A 21,039-nucleotide genomic window follows, 5' to 3' on the forward strand; every position below is an offset into this window, starting at 1 on the left:
CTAAAGGGTGCCATGTGCATTGGATTGAGACGAAATTTCAAAAGCGTCACTACAGTATATGACGCCCTAGGATGAGAATGCGTTGATCCTTCACTACCTTTGATATCCCACAATCCTATGCTTTCCATTCTGTGACAGGTGAGCTAGAAAAGGAGGCTGGCATCTGAACGCTGGTTTCCACTTTTTTATTGTATAATCATTATATACATAATCATTATTTGACCTGAGTCACTGATCTCATTTTGGAACCTAATCTCTGATTTAGGTGACCTCTGATTATAGCAGCACTGTCCTTGTACAGCGTAATATTTTTAGTATTTTTCAATGGATTTCTTAAACTTTCTTCTGATACAAAACCTTTTTATTTAGACACACAGACATCAAGAAATCAGCCTGTGAATCTCAACAATGATGACAATTTTAAAGCCGGTTGCAGTGCAGTGTCCAAAAATTAAAACTCATTCATGCACTGCGGTAATAAATAAGGATCTGAATTGTCTTAGTAATTTCCTTTATTCTTAATATTTTCTTTTATTTCTGCTGTTTTAATGTAACTTTTAAGGCGATATTCAGATTTGATCTGTTTATCTAAAATGTGCTGTTCGTCACCATTGCTGAGATTCACAGGGTGAATCCTCATGTCTATGTGTGTCCTCATGAAGAATCTTTTCAAATCTTTTTACTTTCAGAACAACTTTTAAGAAATCCATTAGATTATTTTGAAAAAGCTTGATCTTGTGCTGTAGAATCACAGTACTGCTGTAATCAATAAAGTAAACCTTATTCAGAGATTAGGCTTTATGTGAGCAGTCAAACTAAACTTTATAACAGCAGTCAACTAAATCTAATGTTAATAATTTCAGGGTTAGCCCAAAGCAAACACTGATCCCAGGAGAGTTTCTTTAACATTGGAGTTTGTGCTGTATTCAGTGATTGAATGAAATTGGTTTGTCTGAAACATGTTCACTGTGATTCGCTGTGCCCTTACTCAATCAATGATAGAAACAACAACAAAGAATCATTTCTAACAGCTCACCTAAATATGTCAACTTGACATTTCGTCATTTTATTGTATTACATTTGAATATACAGGATATATTACCTAAAAAAATAATAAAGAGCAAGTTATAGAGGATATATTCTCATATAAAGAGAATATGCTCTTTGGGAAGGGAAATATGACACACTGTGCAGCTTTGTGCATTTATTTAAAAAAAATCAGGAGAAATTCAAAACAAAGATACAGTTTTAAGATACATACAGCACACACTCATACACAGTTGTTTTTGGAATCAGTATTATTAATTAATCATTTTATTGTGTGGCATATTTAGTAAACTGAAATAACAAACATCTATTGAAAACACAGTATACTGAGGTCTTCACTGCATGTCCGGATTTGAACAATATTGGTCAGTTACAGTTAAAGCTCAGGATCAGAGTGCTTTAAGACTCATCAAACATATGAATGCTTGTTCTAAATACTCCAAAGATGTATTCATATCAAACTCACCCCATCACATCATCTTTAAGATTTGTCTTTCTTCGCAAAAGTCCAGCTTTAGCTTTACTTTAAAAACTATAAAGTACTAAACACTATAAAGTATTTGTCCTTCATTTCAGTGATCATGATTTATAGAACTAAAATCAAAAGGCACAAACTAAAAAATAATGTTAATGTTGAAACTTGTGACTGTAAACTATATTTAATGGGCAGCTGTCAATATACCTACAACATGCTTTATCAGTGCTTTATCAGGGCACGTCAACCTTTGGTAAACCTGAAATACTTTCAAACAAACAAAAAAGTATCAACAGAAACATTAAGCCAACAGTCTTGTCTCAATAAACAGTATTAATATACTAAATATCATAATGAAAGAACAGAACACTGTCATTGGGAAAAATCTGACATCTATCAGAAACATTAGCCGCGTTTCCACTGCCGGGCCAGGGCCGGGCCGTGCTAGTGCGTGCCAGGGCCAGTCGCGTTTCCACTGTCACTTCCGGGGCTTGATCGGGGCTTCCTCAGGGCCAACGGCCAGGATTTCTGGCCCGTCGAATACCTTGGGCCAGAGGGGGCCAGCTCGGGCTAGAGGCGTGCTCAAGGTAAAAGGCGGAGTTTATCGGTGTTATGGAACGTTATGATCTGAAGCAAGATGCACATAACGGTTTCCATGTTTAACCTATTAACCGTTTAAAATTGCATAACATTTTAATTTGAACGGTAGGCCTATGCCAAATGCTGCGCAAAAATATATAGGCTATATATAGGCTACATATCGACGAATTTTCAGATATTTGTTTGATTTTTTTTCCCCCCTAAACATTTAAAATATTTGACAAATTAATATGAAAAAAATATATATTTTACTGGTTTTCTGAGGCCAAATTAGAACCTGGAAATGATATTTTCCCCGCAGTGCTGAATGAGAAGAGCCGTACAGCCTACAGAAAGGTGATTTATAGGCTATAATAAATGTGTCTGATAGCCTAATAAAAAAATATAAAATAATGAGGCATTAATTGTTTATTAATAAACTATTGTTTTCTAAATCATTTTCGGCTAAAAATCTCCATCTCCGGATGCACATTTAGAGCGAAATTAATTAGCTACATAATTACATGTATTAAGATATTGGCTTTCGATTCGAATTTGTTCGTTTTAAATTGGACATTTAAAGCTTTAATCTACAAAGGATATAACCCCTGTAGACTAAAGCTTTAAATGTCCAATTTAAAACGAACAAATTCGAATGCGGTGGCTGTTTCAGGTCTCGCGCTTCAGTTCACGGAGATCATGAAGCGCGCCTTGATTAATTGTTAAAGCACAACGTTTTCTTGTTATTGTGAGTTTCCGCAAATAAATGTATTTGCGAATAATGTATTATTATTTTCTGTATGACCAGAAATGAAAGAGTATTTTAAGTTGTTTCCACTGAAAGAAATGCAATGAAACTGCAAGTATTGATGGGCGTCTCGCAGCCATCAGTGCGTGCTCCACACACACTGGATATGCGTCAAAAATATTGTGTTTATTTGTGCTCTATCTTTTTGGGATAAAGGCGTCTTCTACATATGCAGCCTAATAAAATGTTACAATAATGATGATGGTTATTATATTATTATTATTATTTGCAGACAAGGAGTTTTTGACGTGAAATGGACGTTTTGCTTATTTTCAATTGGCAATTTCAGTTTGAAGGGTGATGGAAATGCGGCTTTAACTGCTCCGTACTTGCTGCGTTTTATTTTTATAAATTAATTTCGTTTCAAATGGGGTCCAATCAGTTATTAAAGGTGTTAAAAATTAACTCTGTATCTCGAGGTTGCGGCGCGCACACTATGGTTAACCGAGTATTAACCGATGGGCTTGGTTAACGGTTAATGAAAAACTTGAAAACGTGCCTGCAGCCCTACTTGTTATATCGTGCAAAAAATCGCTGCTTGAAATAGAGAATCGCCTGTACTGGTCTCGGGACACTATTGCAGCCACCACGGCAGGTGAGTTAATATACATGCTATCTTCCTAATTTAAAAAATAAATTAATTCATAATACCCGCTGAAATGGGTTGGGTTTTATGACGTTTGATCCAGAAAGGCGTGTTAGGGGTGGGGTTTGGGGCAGCGCTGTGGGGCTACTGGCCCGGCAGTGGAAACGCATGCCCGGTGCTTGAGGCCCGAGGCCACTAGCTCGGCTCGGCTCGCTGTTAGCTCTGGCCCAGCCCTAGCTCGGCAGTGGAAACGCGGCTATTGAGGATTGTCTTGTATTTCTGTGATATTAATGAATGGAATGAGTCGTTTATGTCGAGCTGACTATCGGGAAATTTTGCTGAAACACTCTGTTGTTCTCCACAGGACAGGTACTTGAAAACTAATTTTGACGAGAAGTATGGAGATGTGTAAGCCAGAAGAGCTTTTATAATGATGAATGAGAGCAGAGACAGCAGAGGTTTCTGACGTCTGAGATCGGTCAGTTGTGCTCCGTGTCCTCGTGGGGCGACGGGCTGCTGTCTCTCGTAGGCAGGAGGTCATAATGGCACGGGATGTGGCTGTTCTTTGGCAGGTCGTATGGATCTTGACAAAACGGCCCGTTGCAGTTGGTGTTAGAGAGCGTGAGAACAGAACTGATGGTCGGCTCTGGAAATGGAAAAATACAGGTTAATTTAAGGATTATTAGGAACACCATACTAATACTGTGTTTGACCCCCTTTCGCCTTCAGAACTGCCTTAATTCTATGTGGCATTGATTCAACAAGGTGCTGAAAGCTTTCTTTAGAAATGTTGTTGTCACCAGATCTCAACCTCAATAGAGCAGTCACCAGATCTCAACCTCAATAGAGCATTTTTGGGATGTGGTGGAACGGGAGCTTGCATCCCACAAATCTCCATCAACTGTGGGATGCAAGCTCCCATTCCACCACATCCCAAAAATGCTGTATTGAGGTTGAGATCTGGTGACTGTGGGGGCCATTTTAGTTCAGTGAACTCATTGCCATGTTCAAGAAACCAATTTGAAATGATTCGAGCTTTGTGACATGGTGCATTATCCTGCTGGAAGTAGCCATCAGAGGATGGGTACATGGTAGCCATAGAGGGATGGACATGGTCAGAAGCAATGGTCAGGTAGGCCGTGGCATTTAAACGATGCCCAATTGGCACTAAGGGGCCTAAAGTGTGCCAAGAAAACATCCCCCACACCATTACACTACTACCACCACCAGCCTGCACAGTGGTAACTGGTGTTTGACAAACACAATGTCACAGCGGCCAAAAAAGACGAAAGATATAATAAGAGTTGAGAGCTCAGCTACTGGAAACACTAATCACTGTTATGGTGACTGAAAATGAAAAACATTAGAGTTAAACCCCTGTTAATTCTCAATAAAACTTTTTGTAGAAGTCTGACAGAAATAAAGTCAGTCTGGTTAGTAATAAGTGAAGCTGGTAATGCTGTTTGTGGAGTTGTTTAAACCTCTGCTGAGATCTTCAGATTTAATGTCTTCTTTTATCCTCAGTTGATTTCATCTAAGGCTGTGGCTGAAGCCAGTTGTAGTTCTTGTGTTCCCTTTCGTAGTCACTTCGAGTTACGTCAGAAGTGACGGAGATTGGGGGATTTCGCATAGAAAGCCAATCCTCTTCGAGTATTTAAACACGAGCCAATGGCATGCAATGCCTTGGGGCTGCGGAAATTTGCATAGCGTACTCCGCCCTACTCCGTGAGTATAAAAGGAGGAAGTGAACGCAACCGCAGTATGTTTTCGCTTCGGAGCCAAGAGAACCTCTTCACTCCTAAAAGCTAATTCAAGACTCTTCGAGACGAGCGTCCTCTTGTGTTGGTGTGACGGCAGTACCCAGCGAGATTCTGCATTGCCTGCGATCTGTGCAGTGGTTTGCCAGACTTGCGCTTCTCCCTGGTAGCCTCAGCGCTGAAAGAGTGAATTTCTCTGAAAGAGCTGCACGTGGCACGTCTTTTTAAAGATGGTTCGCCCGTGCCCTTCTGGATGTGGTAGATTTCTGTCATCATCTGATGGTCACGAGCGCTGCTTTGTATGCTTGGGCATTCAGCATGCAGCAGCAGCGTTCGTGGATGACTCATGTTCCTTCTGTAAAATAAAGCCCCGACGATTCCTCGGGCCACACCTCCCGCCTCAGTGCGTGAGCCAGCGAGCGCTAGCTCGATTCGGTCGGTTGTCTCTTTGGCGGCGCCGGCTGCTTCTAGCAGCGCTCCAGATGATGATGCGATGTCTATCACAGCATCACTAGGCGGGCTTGAGTCCTCGGGAGAGGAAGATCCGGCTGCGTTGCCTCCTTCGGGAGTCCCAGCGTTGTCCGCATCAGATCCCGAGCTGACGGCCATGCTGTCTCGAGCCGCTGGGAGTATCGGGCTAGAATGGAAACCTCCATCCTGCCCCGATCTCTCGCGGATGGATAATTGGTATTTGGACAAGGCTGCCGCTGCAAAGCCACGGCCAGCTCCAATACCTTTTTTCCCCGAGCTGCATGTGGAGCTATCGCGCTCTTGGGGGGCTCCTTTGTCCACTCCCCGTGGGTACACTGGGATGCCCCCGGTGGAGCGCTCTGTTGCGATGCAGCTGTGTCCACAGAGCGCCTCCACCCGTGGTCCTCCTAAGCACCCATCCAAAGCCTGTGGGTTCTCGTCTGCCATGGCGGCGCGTTCCTATAGAGCGGCGGGACAGGCGGCCTCCGCTTTGCATGCTATGACCACTTTGCAGGTCTTCCAAGCGAAGTTGCTCAGAGACATGCACGAGGGCGGGACTGATCCGACGGCATTTAAAGATTTGCGGTACGCCACTGACCTTGCTCTCCGGGCAACGAAAGTGGCCGCTCGCGCCGTTGGTCAGGTGATGGCCACTAGCGTGGTTCAGGAGCGCCATCTCTGGCTCAACCTGGCAGACACTCGGAGCGCTGAGCGGACTCGTCTGCTCGACGCTCCACTCTCCCAGGCTGGCCTTTTCGGCGGTGCGGTCGAGGACTTCGCCCAACAGTTCTCCACTGCCCAGAAGCAGACGGAGGCCATTAAGCACATCCTGCCCCGGCGACCAGCTGCTGCCTCCACCCAGTCGCCGGCACAGGTGCCTCCCCCTGCTCGCCGCCGAGGACGCCCCCCTGCGGCTCCCCTCCCTCCCGCCCGGCCCCAGCAGCAGCCTTCACCCGGGCCCCGGCGTCGAGGAGGCCGCAGGCCGGCGTCGCAGCCCCCTCAGGCCGTTCGCCCCGCTAAACGCCAGGCCAAGCGAAGATCCTGACACGGGCTGCTCAGTGACGATCTCGAGTCTTCCCCAGGAGGCGGTAGCAGGCCCCCTCCTTCCCCCGGTGGAGGGCCGGGGGAGAATCTTTTGTTCTCAGCTCCCCGCTGCTCACCCACGGGTGGGCAGCACCCTGAACTGGTTAAAGAAAGACTTGACATCCTCACTGAGCTCACAGACTGGAGTGGGTGCGGTGGCAATGCCCCAGTCTTGAGAGCGGAGATTGCGACCCTGCTGGCGAAGGGTGTGATCGAGACGGTCCCTCCAGCCGAGGTGAGGTCCGGGTTTTACAGCCCCTACTTCATTGTCCCCAAAAAGACCGGTGGGTTACGACCGATCCTGGACCTGCGCATTTTGAACCGTTCTCTCCATCGACTACCGTTCAAGATGCTCACTGCCAAACGCATTTTCGAATGTGTTCGGTTTCAGGATTGGTTTGCAGCGATCAACCTGAAGGACGCGTACTTCCACGTCTCCATTTTACCTCGACACAGACCGTTTCTTCGGTTTGCCTTCGAGGGCCAGGCATATCAGTACACCGTTCTCCCATTCGGGTTAGCTTTGTCCCCTCGCGACTTCACGAAGATCGTCGAGGCAGCCCTTGTTCCCCTTCGCGAACACGGGGTTCGCATCCTGAATTATCTCGACGACTGGCTGATACTAGCACACTCTCGAGCTCAGGTTTGCGAACACAGAGACCTTTTGCTCCGGCACCTAGCCCGTCTGGGCCTTCGGGTCAACCGGGAAAAGAGCAAACTTTGCCCCGTGCAGAGGATCTCTTTTCTCGGCATGGAGATAGACTCGGTCGCCATGACCGCGCAGCTCACGAACGAGCGCGCGCACTCACTGCTGACTTGTCTTCGACAGTTCGAGGGCAAGAGTGCGGTTCCACTGAAACTATTTCAGAGGCTCCTGGGGCATATGGCATCCGCGGCCGCGGCAACGCCGCTCGGTTTGCTTCATATGAGACCGCTTCAGCTGTGGCTTCGCGATCGAGTCCCGAGGTGGGCATGGCATCGCGGCTCGCTCCGAGTTCCAGTGACTCCGGCGTGCCGCCGAACCTTCTTCCCGTGGTCGAACCTCAGCTTCTTACGGACAGGGGTCCCTATTCAGCGAGTTTCCAGGCATCTCGCCGTCTCCACGGATGCGTCTACCACGGGTTGGGGTGCCATGTGCAATGGGCATGCAGCCGCCGGTTCCTGGACAGGAGCCCAGCGCCTCATGCACATCAATTGCCTCGAGCTGCTGGCAGTACGGCTCGCCCTGCACTGCTTCAGAGTGTTGCTCAAGGGCCAGCATGTGCTTGTCCGCTCAGACAACACTACGGCTGTAGCGTACATCAACCACCAGGGGGGTCTACGCTCGCGCCGGTTGTCGCAGCTCGCCCGCCACCTCTTGATATGGAGTTAGAAGCACCTGAGGTCCCTTAGTGCAGTTTACATTCCTGGAGACCGGAACCAGGCAGCCGACGAGCTGTCGCGGGTCTGTCCCATCTCCGGCGAATGGCGACTCCATCCCCAGTCGGTCCAGCTGATCTGGGAACAGTTCGGGGAGGCACAGATAGATCTGTTCGCCTCTCGGGACTCAGCCCACTGCGCCCAGTTTTATTCTCTGACCCGGAGCACTCTCGGCTCGGATGCGCTGGCGCACAGCTGGCCACGGGGCCCACGCAAGTATGCGTTTCCCCCAGTGAGCCTCCTTGGACGGGTGTTGTGCAAGATCAAGGAGGACGAGGAGCAGGTCTTGCTGGTAGCCCCCTACTGGCCCACCAAGACGTGGTTCTCCGAACTCATGCTCTTCGCGACAGCACCTCCTTGGCCTATTCCTCTGAGGCAGGACCTACTCTCTCAGAGACGGGGCACTCTGTGGCACCCTCGTCCCGATCTTTGGAGGCTGCACGTGTGGCTCCTGGATGGGACGAGGCAGGGTTGAGTTCGCTGCCACCTGCGGTGGCGGCAACCATCACTTCCGCAAGAGCGTCGTCCACGAGACACCTTTATGCGTTGAAGTGGAACCTCTTCGTCAATTGGTGTTCTTCTCGCGGAAAAGACCCCCGGAGGTGTTCGATCGAGGTCGTGCTTTCCTTCCTGCAAGAAGGGTTGGAGCGCAGGCTGTCGCCCTCCACCCTTAAGGTTTACGCCGCGGCCATTGCCGCTTCTCATGAAGCAGTGGAAGGTAAGTCCTTAGGGAAGCACGACCTGGTCATCAGGTTCCTGAGGGGAGCGAGGAGGCTGCATCCGCCTCGTCCTCCCCTCGTACCCTCTTGGGACCTCTCGGTAGTTTTAAGTGCTCTGCAGAGGCATCCCTTTGAGCCTTTCTGTCCATGAAGACAGCACTCCTGGTTGCATTGGCCTCCATCAAGAGGGTGGGGGACCTGCACGCATTCTCCGTTGACGAAGCGTGCCTGGAGTTCGGGCCGGCTTACTCTCACGTGATCCTGAGACCCCGGCCTGGATATGTGCCCAATGTTCCCACCACTCCCTTCCGGGACCAGGTGGTGAACCTGCAAGCTCTGCCCCCGGAGGAGGCAGACCCAGCCTTGGCACCGCTCTGTCCGGTACGTGCTCTCCGCACCTATTTCGACAGAACGCAGTGTTTCAGGACCTCAGACCAGCTCTTTGTCTGTCATGGAGGGAGCCAGAAGGGAAGGGCTCTCTCAAAGCAACGGCTGTCCCACTGGATAGTGGATGCCATTGCTTTGTCTTACCAGCAGCAAGGCCGTCCGTGCCCCCTTGGTGTGACGGCCCATTCCACTCGGAGTGTGGCCTCCTCTTGGGCTCTAGCGCACGGCGCCTTGCTGACAGACATCTGCAGAGCTGCAGGCTGGGCGACACCCAACACCTTCGCCAGATTCTATAATCTGCGAATTGAGCCAGTGTCCTCACACGTACTCGTTCCGGCCGGTACTGGACCCGCTCAGGTGTCTTCGCTTGCTCGCCACTCCACTCCCCGGACTGGATAAGTGCGATTTTTCCTCAGTTCTTCCATTGAAGGCTTGAGTCCTCCAGCACTGACGATGCAGGCTCCACTGCTGTGGCTCTGGATGCTGGCTAGGTGCCTCCATGCGTACGGTTCCCCTTGGTAACCGTCTCATGTGTTTTATCCACTGTAAGCCTCTCTGAGCATGTGTCTTCCCTTGGCAAGCCATCTGCCAACCCTGGAGTTTAAATTGTAATAGCCACCAACAGTTGGTGCTCCAGTGTTCCATATGTGTTCCTACAGGGCCACATGAGTATTCTTAAGTCCTCCCTTCGGTAGGCATCTGGTAGCATGTCCCTCCCGGGATATGTTTCCCAGTGTACCTTGGTAATCCTGTGTCAAAGTGGGATCCCCCCCCAAAAAAAAAAAAAAAGAGAAGAAAAGGGGATTCAGATTTTCGCAGGGCACTGGAAGACAGCTTGAAGTTGGCATGATGGCACAGACCCCCAATCTCCGTCACTTCTGACGTAACTCGAAGTGACTACGAAAGGGAACGTCTCGGTTACGTATGTAACCCTCGTTCCCTGAGTAGGGAACGGAGACGTTACATCTCCCTGCCACTTCTGCTGTATCGCTGGGTAGACGCCGAGTTCAGTCTTGGCTCCTCAGCGAAGACATACTGCGGTTGCGTTCACTTCCTCCTTTTATACTCACGGAGTAGGGCGGAGTACGCTATGCAAATTTCCGCAGCCCCAAGGCATTGCATGCCATTGGCTCGTGTTTAAATACTCGAAGAGGATTGGCTTTCTATGCGAAATCCCCCAATCTCCGTCACTTCTGACGTAACGTCTCCGTTCCCTACTCAGGGAACGAGGGTTACATACGTAACCGAGACGTTTCTGCTCATCTCTTTTTCTGTTCTCTTCTTTCCTTCAGTGATTTGCTTGTTTACAGGCTTATTAAAGCTGAGATAACTTCATATTTAATATACACAGTTTTTGTAGCTCAGATAAGGTCCAGTTATGGTTTATTTCTCTGATCTTGGCTGAAATGTGGCATTGCTACAAAATATTAGTAGTCGGGTTCATTTCTATTACAGTGATTAGGTCAGCTTTGAATAACACAAACAGTGAGCAGGTCTCTGCTATAGCTGGATTTATTATCCTCTTACCGACTTCATAGACATTTTTGCTGGCAGGGCTGGAGGCGTTTATCTCAGCATACGGTGAATCTCTGTGAGTAGGAGATTTCATCTCCACATAACCACACTCAGAGCTCTTGGGCAGCAGCAGAGGAGGGTCTTTAATGGTGGCATACGGGTTCTCTGAACTATTGAGAGAGCAGGAACTGGCATGATAGGGCAAACTCTTTACCAGATCTACAGAGAGAGAGAGAGAGAGAGAGAGAGAGAGAGAGAGAGAGAGAGAGAGAGAGAGAGAGAGAGAGAGAGAGAGAGAGAGATGAGAGAGACTTTCAACACACTTTATTAAAACATCTTAAAACCGAACACTTCATTCTATTTCACACATTATATTGCAAAAAAAAATATATATATATATATAATAATAATAATAATAATAATAATCACTCAACATAACCATCATACATCACCAATTAAACATTATTCCTCCTTCCTCAGAAAATGACAGTAAAGCTCCATTTATACCCCATTTAAACTCAAACTCAAGCAAGTTATTTGTCATTTGAAAAAAAACTATGTTCCACTTTTATCCTGGATTCCACCAGAGCAATAAACAGCAGAACAACATCTACATTTCGCCCTTCAGCTGCCAGTCTGCAAGACTTCCAGATGGCTAACTTGGCTTGTCCAGTTATAAAATTTGCTACAGTACACTGCTGTCGGTGCGCTCTTGAATACTTGCAACCATATATAAATGGTGTCTTGTTGAAAACAAAGCCTAAATTCCCAAAAAGTCTTTCGAGCAGCATAAATAATGGAGCCAATCTAGAACACTCAGTAAAAACATGAAACACAGATTCTGGTTCAGAACAGAAAAAACAAAATGGCAGTACATTCAAATTAAATTTAGAAACATGAGAATTAGTAGGTAGTGCACAATGTAGTAACCTCCACTGTAGGTCCCCAGATCGTTTAGGTAGTGGACCCTTATAAAAAAGCCTCCATGAAGGAGAAAGTGTTGTAGGAACTTTAAAAAAATCTCTCCATTTTGTATCATCCCTGTCTTTAATATTCTCAAAATAATCTACTTTAACACATAACTGATATAGGTCTCTTTTTCCTACCATCTGAAAATCAAGCTCTTGTAACCTGTTAAATGTCAGCAGCTTTCCTACATCGTTTTCTTCAAAACCAACCTTGGGAGAAATTAATATCTTAGGAAACAAAACTTCAGAAGGACCTCCAGACAGAAAACTGTTAACAAACAGGAGGAGTGTGGAGGGAAAAGATGCTTTCAAACCACCAATGAGCCTTTCCACCGTCCTGACTGATTTAATACCAGCCTGATTAGCAATCTCTATAATTGGCCTCCATTTTTTAGACAAGATATCAATCAAGTCAAAAACTTTTGTCAGCTTTTTTTCAAAAAAATGTTTAACCATTGTATTAGATGTACAAACGTTATCACCCAATATAGAGTTATAAAACAGTGGTTCTTCAAGGCCAAAATGATTCATTTCATTTCTAATCAATTTAACACATGTCCAGGAGTTTAACACAGAAGTATAAAATTTTACATCAGGTAAAAACTTTCCATCATAGGAAGACATTAAAAACAACTGCCTATCAAGACAAAACCCACCAAAAGTTCTGAGCAGCGCCAGACCAAACGATATCCATGGCCTAAAATCCACAGAGTAGAGCAGGCTCTGAACAGTCTTTAACCTCATCGCTTTAACCTTGGCAGCCAAATCGATCAACCCTTGACCCCCTTCATTGACCGGCAAATACAGAATTGCTGGGGGAAGCCAATGGTAGCCATCCCAAAAAAATTCAACAAAAGTCTTCTGCAGACGTTGCAACAAATCTTTTGGTGGGTCAAGCACATTTAAACGATGCCACATCATGGAAGCTGCTAAATTATTAATAATGAGCACTCTTCCTCTATATGACAGTTGCTTTAGTATCCATCTCCATCTTTGTATACGCCCAGAAACTTTCTCAAACATTCCATCCCAGTTTTTCTGAATATATTGATCAGTCCCAAGGAAAATTCCCAGCACTTTAAATCCCTCTAGACTCCAGGAACAGTTCTGAGGAAGCACTGGAGGCCCTCCATTCTCCCATTCACCCAGTAAAAAGGATGCACACTTTTGCCAATTAATTCTAGATGAGGAAGCTTTTTGATAAACCTCCAAATATTCTCTCAAAATCCTGACATCCTGAGCAGATCTAATAAAAACAGTGACATCATCAGCGTATGCACTAAGCTTAACAGTTTTCAGGTCTGAGGTGGATGGACACACTGTAGATATGCCACATAACTTGTTTCTCAGTGCTACCAAAAAAGGTTCAATTGCAATTGCATACAGGATACCTGAGAGACCACACCCTGCCTTATGCCTCTGCTTACTCTGAAAGGTCTTGTAACGGTACCATTAATTTTCAGCATGCTGTAGGTATTGGTATACAATAGTTTAATATAAGCAATAATAGATGGGCCAAAACCAAAAGCCTCAAGGCACTTAAAGGAACACTCCGACTTTTTGGGACTTTAGCCTATTCACCTTACCCCCCAGAGTTAGATAAGTCCATACATACCTTTTTCATCTCCGTGCGTGCTATAAGTCTGTTTGACGCACCCACCGCTAGCATAGCTTAGCACAAAGACTGGAAGTGAATGGTTGCAGCTTTCCAAATGAGTGGCAAAATAACGCAAACGTTTTCCTATTTACTTGTTGTGATTTGTATAGTCACATAATGTACAAATAACAAAGTCAAATGAGACACCGACATCTTTTAACCGTATAAAACCTGGGAACTATTCTCTGAAGGCGAAGCACTGCTACTTTGACGGAGTGATGACCGCATCACCTGAGACACGCCGTGGTGAGGAGCGGAGAGTTCGCTCAGTGTTTGGGTAACAGAGTCAGCAATTTATAATAGTAAAAGCGTAGTTTACAGTCATGGGTTTTCGCTCTATTGTAAATAGCTGCGGCAGTAAACAGGGGAGGTAATACCATGTTTCACAGAATTCCAACTAAAAACGCTGACTGGATGAAGAAATGGCTAACTTACTCTGGACTGGAGTCTGGATATTTATCCAAACACACCTAAATAGATTATCAAGGGACATTATGTTTGCTCGGTACATTTCAATAGACGACTATTTTGAAAAAATGGAATTTGCCACACAGACCATAATGTGCTGAAGGATACGGCCATCCCATCGATAGCACAGACAGGACAAGTGGATCACCTGCGGCTGAGGTAAGTGTTCCATTATGTTTTTAGATGACCTACTGTAACAGTGCCATTAGCCAGAGCTAATGTAACGTTAGTGACACTATTATATGATTAGGGTATGAATATGTTTTTATCTTGATGCGGTGCGGACGCGCTTGGAAAAAAAACGAGCGCGTTCACCGCGTTGAACTTGCACCCTGCGCAATGCGCGCCTAGTAGCCTAAATTTGAAATAACCATGGAAATAACGAACTTGAGCGTGCAAAAGGGTACGATAGGCTGTGAGTTCATTGTGCAAAAACAATTTGTGCTATTACTTTCCCCTTATTCTATCCTATAGTAATGCAATTATACTGTATATTATATACTGTTGAATACATTTGGTTCAGCTAATAAATTGCCTTTAAAATATATTGATTCCTGTTATAATAAGTATTTATTCATGTGATATTTATAAATCTGGGTGCGTTTTTGGTTGGAAATCACTGAAACATGGTACCTGGTCTCCCCTGTTTATTGTCACAGCTCATACAATAAAGCAAACACCCATGATAAACTATGCTTTTCTATCTAACGTTAGTAATTGCTGACTCTTTACTCCAACACTGAGCGAACTCTCTGCTCCTCGTCACGGTGCGTGTCAGGTGATGGTTATCACTCTGCCCAAGTAGCAGTGCTTCGCCTTCAGAAAATATAGTATTTATACGGTTAAAAGATGTCTGTGTCTCATATGGCCTTGATATTTGCACACTCTGTGACTATACAAACCACAACATGTAAATAGGAAAACGTTTGCGTTATTTTGTCACTCATTTGGATTAGTATGAAAGCTGCAACCATTCACATCCAGTCTTTGTGCTAAGCTAGGCTAGCGGTGGGTGCGTCAAACAGACGTATAGCACGCACGGAGATGAAAAAGGTATGTATGGACTTATCTAACTCTGGGGGGTAAGGTGAATAGGCTAAAGTCCCAAAAAGTCGGAGTGTTCCTTTAACCAGGAAACCATGATCGACCCGATCAAATGCTTTTTCCTGATCCAAAGACACAAAACCAATGTCAAAATTATGTATCTTTGCAAAAGAAATCAGGTCTCGAATCAAAAAAAGGTTGTCAAAAATAGTCCTTCCTGGAATGCAATATGATTGATCAGGATGAATCACTGAGGAGATGTACAATTTAATTCTGTTAGTTAAAGATTTTGAAAAAATCTTATAGTCTACTCCAAGTAAGGAGACCGGACGCCAGCATTTAATGTCTTCAAGATCCCCCTTTTTAGGTAATAGGGTGACCACAGCTCTTCGTAGACTCAAAGGAAGTGTACCTCTGTTAAAACTCTCCATGAGAACAGCAAACAAATCCTTTCCAATGACTGGCCAGAAATGTTTATAAAACACTGCATTAAGTCCATCCAATCCTGGAGATTTGCCTGAAGACAGTTCATTTACAGCAACAGATAGTTCATCAAAAGTCAAAGGTTTATCAAGCATGGTTTTCTCTCCTTCCGAAAGCTGAGGTAGATCCTTAAAGAGAACTTCAGCCATCTCTTCATCACAAGGTTCAGCTCTGTAGAGATCCTCATAAAAAGATAGTGCGTAAGAGATAATCGCATTAGCATCATTAACTTTCCTCCCCTCTGGAAGTTTCAAACAGCCTAAAATCTTCTTATCCACAGTCTTCTTCTCAAAGTTAAAAAAGAATGAAGTAGGAGAGTCCATGCTATTAAAAGATGCGAATCGTGCACGAATCAGCGTCTCCTGGGCTCTTTCTTCCAGTAGATTCCTCAAAAGAAATTTATTCTGTTTCAAAGACTCAGCGTCACGGTCCCCTTCAAAATTGAGAAGTAGTATTTCCTGTTCAAGCTGTTCCATCTTCTTGTCCAGAAAACTTTTATTGTAAGCAGAGTAACTCTGGCAAAACAATTTAATCTGAGTTTTGCCAATATCCCACCACTGGCTCAGGGAAGTATACTTTGTTTTACTCTCTCTCCAGATCTCCCAGAAATAAGTGAAATAGTGCACAAAATTCTGATCTAAAAGTAGCCTGTTTTTAAATTTCCAAAAAAAAATCTTACATGTGCTTTCGGCAGTAAAGAAATCAATAGATAGGCAATGGTGATCAGACAAAGCAGTAGGAAAAATACAGCTATTATAGAAATGATCTCTTTTACTTTTTTGTACATAAATCCTGTCCAACCTAGCCCCAGATACCATATTAGAATTTATTTTCACCCAGGTGTATTGCCTAGTCTGAGGAAATTATTCTCTCCAAACATCTACAAGATTGTGGTAAACAATTAAAGACCGAAGCACGTCTGCAGATTGACTATGGGGCTCATCATGATTCCTATCTAAAGTATGACTTAAAGTGCAGTTAAAATCTCCTGCCAGAACAATGGTCCTATCATGAGAGATGTCACTTAGAGCAGTTTTAAGTTTATTAAAAAATTCAACACGTTCTGCCCCAATATTGGGTGCATATACATTGACAAAAGAACAATTATTACCTTGAACAGTTATATCAACTCTCAGTAAACGACCAGAAATGATTTCAAGCACATTAACAGGTTGCTCTTTATATTCATGTGTCAGCAGTATAGCCACCCCTGCACTGACATTAGAACCATGACTCAAGATAGCCTGACCCCTCCATTCACTCTGCCACTGTATCTGATTGTTCTCATCTGTGTGCGTTTCCTGCAGAAACACCACACTAGCGCTTTTCATCATTATATAATCAAAAAGACTAGCCCTTTTAATCGCACCACGACACCCATTAACGTTCAATGAACTAATCCTCAAAGGTGTCATGAAAAAAATTATAAGAAAAACACTCAATACAAATAATCGACTTTTAGGTAACCAAAATCTATTCATTTTTTACCTTGAGAATTCAAAGAACTTCTAACATTGCTAAGAAGCTTCTTAAGACGGTACCGTTTGGGTTTGTCAAGCTCTTCCAAGGAAGCTTTTCTCATCGCCATGGAACCAGACAACAAAAACAATTTTAAGTCTGGAAAATATAACTCAATTTTCGGTTTACGGTGTCCTTTCGTTGTATCTAAAAAAGGATTAATCTGCTGAGTGGAGTAAAGTTTTGTCTTACCAGAGACGAACTCCGAATCCTCCGCGTCATTTCCCATCATCTCTGTGTAGTCATGTTCATTGTCAGAGTCATCCATTAAATCCACAGATTCTTGAGATAAAATATCCTCTTTACTTGGTTTTAAAGAATCATCGGTAGGGTTAATTGTATCGTTCTCAATTCCATCAGGCTTTGTTTGTTTTCCAACAAAAAACAACTCGTTTTCAGACATTGCCGGCAAACACACCCGTCCCGGGCCCGACTCTGTCTGCGTTACAGCGGGAGCATGACTCGGGCTGGTCTCCTCCTCAACAGCCGTCTCCAGAGGCTCCCAGCACTGGTCCCCCCTCGGGCAGGTCACCGGCCGCAGAGATCGCTCCGTCCGGCTGCGGTTCTGACGCCACAGCTGTCGCAGCAACATCTGCGCCGGCCGCCCTCTCGCTGTTCTCCGCATCTGCAGCCGGAGCTGGCCTGTCTCGCCCCGGACAAGTTTGCCTGACATGATGATGTCCAAACTCACCACACACAAAGCATTTCATCGATTCCGAACTAATAAAAACAGTGTAGGCTAGTCTTTGCCATCAATGCTCAATTTCACGGACAGATTTAATGGATCACTCTGAGAGTTTAAAATCATTAAAACCTGACGCCGGAAAGACATAACATGTTTAATCTCGGGATTTTTACATCCAAGAGGAATCATTTTAATGGTGCTCACTAGTTTACCATACCTCTGAAGTATTTGTTCTAATTTTTCGTTTTTAACAAACGGCGGTATGTTTGACAAAATAACTTTCTTGGTCGGGCTTGACAAAGGCAATAGCGGCACAAAATTGTCCTTAATTACCAAACCAGTTTCAATCAATTCGTCCACCATTTGACTTTCACTGAGAAAGAAAACAATGGCTTTATTCATACGGGAGGCTGATTTGATGTTTGCACCACCGATCGCCGCACTCACGGCTATCAGGCAATCCTCCACTGACACCGCGGCCTCAGGCATGCATTTACAACCATGCTTGATTGTTAACCGTGAGAGATCCCCCGTTTCCGACCCCATAATCCCCACTCTCTGACCGAAGTCAGGGGGGAAAAACCTAAACTACTATTATCTTTATCTAACTAGAAACAAAAATATATAAATAAAGAAAAACCGTAAAGAAAACTCAGTCAAACAGAGGATCACTTTCACTCCAACAACCCGCTCCTTCCACGCTCACATCCGCACACGCGCACAGAGAGAGAGAGGGAGAGAGGGAGAGAGAGAGAGAGAGAGAGAGAGAGAGAGAGAGAGAGAGAGAGAGAGAGAGAGAGAGAGATTGAACAAAACTTTATTATTAACATAAAAACATTCACAACATCATCAAATATTCAATCAAAAAATGAAACAAATTAAAAGTTCAGAACCAACCGTCCCTCATTAATTTCACACAAGACATTTTTAAAACACCAAATATCATCAAAACGCCCCTCATTTTTTATGAGATTATAATATACAAACTCAATATTTAACCTACCAGCTACAAGGTTCTTGAACATTAATTCAGCATCAGTACTAAGAAGATTCAGTCCTTCGTTCTTTCTCATCTTCCAAATTGCTAATTTTGCCGTTCCGATCAAGTAATTTAACAAACATGCTTTCCTTCTGATTAAGAATCTGTACATCACACCCCCAATAAATAATTCTTCTAAGAATTTTTCATCAAATGCTTGAAACCATCTATCAAGGAGATTAAAAAGACCTTTCAGCCTATTACATCTTAAAAACAAATCTTCTAAATTTTCTACCATCCCACAAAACCTACACTGTCCCCCCACTGCTGGATTCAAGTGCGCCACGTGTCTGTCCGTAGCAGTGATGCGCGGGTCAATGTATAAACAACCCGCAACCGACCGACGTTTTCAACTACCCGCCCGCAACTCGGACCGCAAAAAAAAGTTTAAAAAAAATTGTACCCGACCCGCTTCCTGACCGCATTTTTTTAAAGTAGTAAATGCTCATCGGAGCGTTATTGGGCCATATAGACGTGTAACAACACAGCATCGCAAGAAGACGTAGGCCTACACATAACAAAGGCAAAGCCAGCACTTTGGTCATCATCTTTCATTATTTCAGCAAATGTCTCCCACACTTTTACTCTTTCTATTTGTGTATTTGCGGAGCTTCCACTCCCCAGTCTTCACCTTTTCTCTTGCCGCCTCCATCTCTCTGCAGACTGTAGTGATCATAGACATGGCCGGTTCGTGAACGAATCGTTCTTTTGAACCGGTTCTTTTTAGTGAACCGGTCGAACCAGTACACTCGATCTGAATCGTTCGAAACAGTTCGCGTCTTGCGTCAGTGCTGATCCACAAGTTACTAAAGTTACTCACTTTCAGACATGCCTGACAGTCGCCTCCGAATCGAAATAAATCAATATCCTGAATTATATTTTACTCCAGTAACTCCAACAGTTCACTGAACCGAGACATGTTGCTGCCACTGTTGAGAGAAGTGATGAGCACGAGCAGCTGATACTGCGTACTACCGAACGCACAGGGACAGCGGTTCTCGAATCACTAGTATAGAACCGAGAACTGTTTAGACTGAGCTTGTGTGTTATCTTCGTGCCAGTTATTCAGCCAATAATGTGTAGGGCTGTATATTTCATCAAAAACTGTGTCTAGTACTATAGGAAATGTTTAATTGGCATCTTTTTTCAAACGACCCGACCGACCGCGACCCGAATATCATTAAAAACATTTTTGGATGACCCGTAACTGCGGGTGACCGCAGGCACCCGCTCATTTCGGATCAACCCGCGCATCACTGGTCCGTAGCTATCGCCCCATGGATAAGCCTCCACTGCAGATCAGCGGTTACGCTTCTCTATGGGATGCTTATACAGGGCTCTCCACCTGTCCCTCACGAGGAAGTCCGGTTTCAACAAACCTGGCCACTTGGAGATTTTTTGTCCTTTAAGAGAGTCCTGGTGTAAAACTTTAACTGTGGAGATATATATTGCTTTTTTCGATGCAGACACAAAATAATGCAGCTGCGGGGTTTTAAAAGATAGAATTGACCCCACATCTTCATCTTCATTTTCCGTCTTTATAAGATGAGAGATTTTAATTCCTGGGACTTCCTGTTCATTCGTCATGTCCATCAAAGTTCCTCTCCCAAAGTACTTTCTGTAACTACTTGGTAAGGTAGACCCCAGTTTTTTGAAGAAATGCCTTCACAGTCTGAAACCAAATCAAGTCCTTATGGTAGAGAAGCCTCTGTGCTGCTTTGATTCTGAAGGCACAGATTCTGCTCCTCACGTCCACCAGACCTTGGCCTCCTTCTTGAACTGGAAGGTAAAGTGCTGCTCCGCGAATCCCGTGTTCTCCACTCCAGAAGAAATTCACAAAAGTCCTTTGTATCCTGCAGATCAACTCATCAGGTGGCTCCAGTACCATGAGTCTATGCCACAAGATAGATGCAGCCAGGTTGTTTACCACCAGAACTCTTCCTCTGTACGACAATTGTGGTAATAGACATTTCCATTTAGACAACCTAGCATTCACTTTTCCCAGCATTCCCTCCCAATTCTTCCCTTTAAATGTTGCATTTCCTAAAAAAAAACACCTAAAATTTTCAACCCTTCCCTTACCCACAGCAATCCACCCGGTAATTTTGGAGGTCCCAACACTCCCCACTGGCCAATAATAAGCCCTTCACTTTTCCCCTAGTTCATTTTTGCTGAAGATGCCCTGTCATATTTTTGAATAATTTCCGTTAAAATATCAACATCATTTTGACTTGGGATAAAGACTGTGATATCGTCCGCATAAGCAGACAATGAAACCCTACTACCATTAATACCAGGAAGTAATTTCCATTCAGTTCTCTCCTTATCCTA

General features: G+C 44.6%; 1 protein-coding gene across 1 annotated transcript in view; it reads right to left on the minus strand.

Moving 5' to 3' along the window:
- Window positions 1-1,189: 1,189 nt before the first annotated feature.
- The window catches only part of megf10 (multiple EGF-like-domains 10), a 172,118-nt gene continuing 152,268 nt past the window's right edge, over window positions 1,190-21,039 (minus strand). Inside the window, exons 24-25 of the mRNA XM_089126385.1 lie at window positions 10,859-11,065; window positions 1,190-4,141 (exon numbers count right to left, since the gene is read on the minus strand). Coding sequence (XP_088982511.1) covers window positions 3,975-4,141; window positions 10,859-11,065 — 374 coding nt within the window. The 3' untranslated portion in view covers window positions 1,190-3,974. The remainder of the gene's footprint in view (window positions 4,142-10,858; window positions 11,066-21,039) is intronic.

This window comes from Pimephales promelas, chromosome 23, assembly GCF_988280905.1.
Source record: "Pimephales promelas chromosome 23, fPimPro1.hap1.1, whole genome shotgun sequence".
Taxonomy (NCBI): domain Eukaryota; kingdom Metazoa; phylum Chordata; class Actinopteri; order Cypriniformes; family Leuciscidae; genus Pimephales; species Pimephales promelas.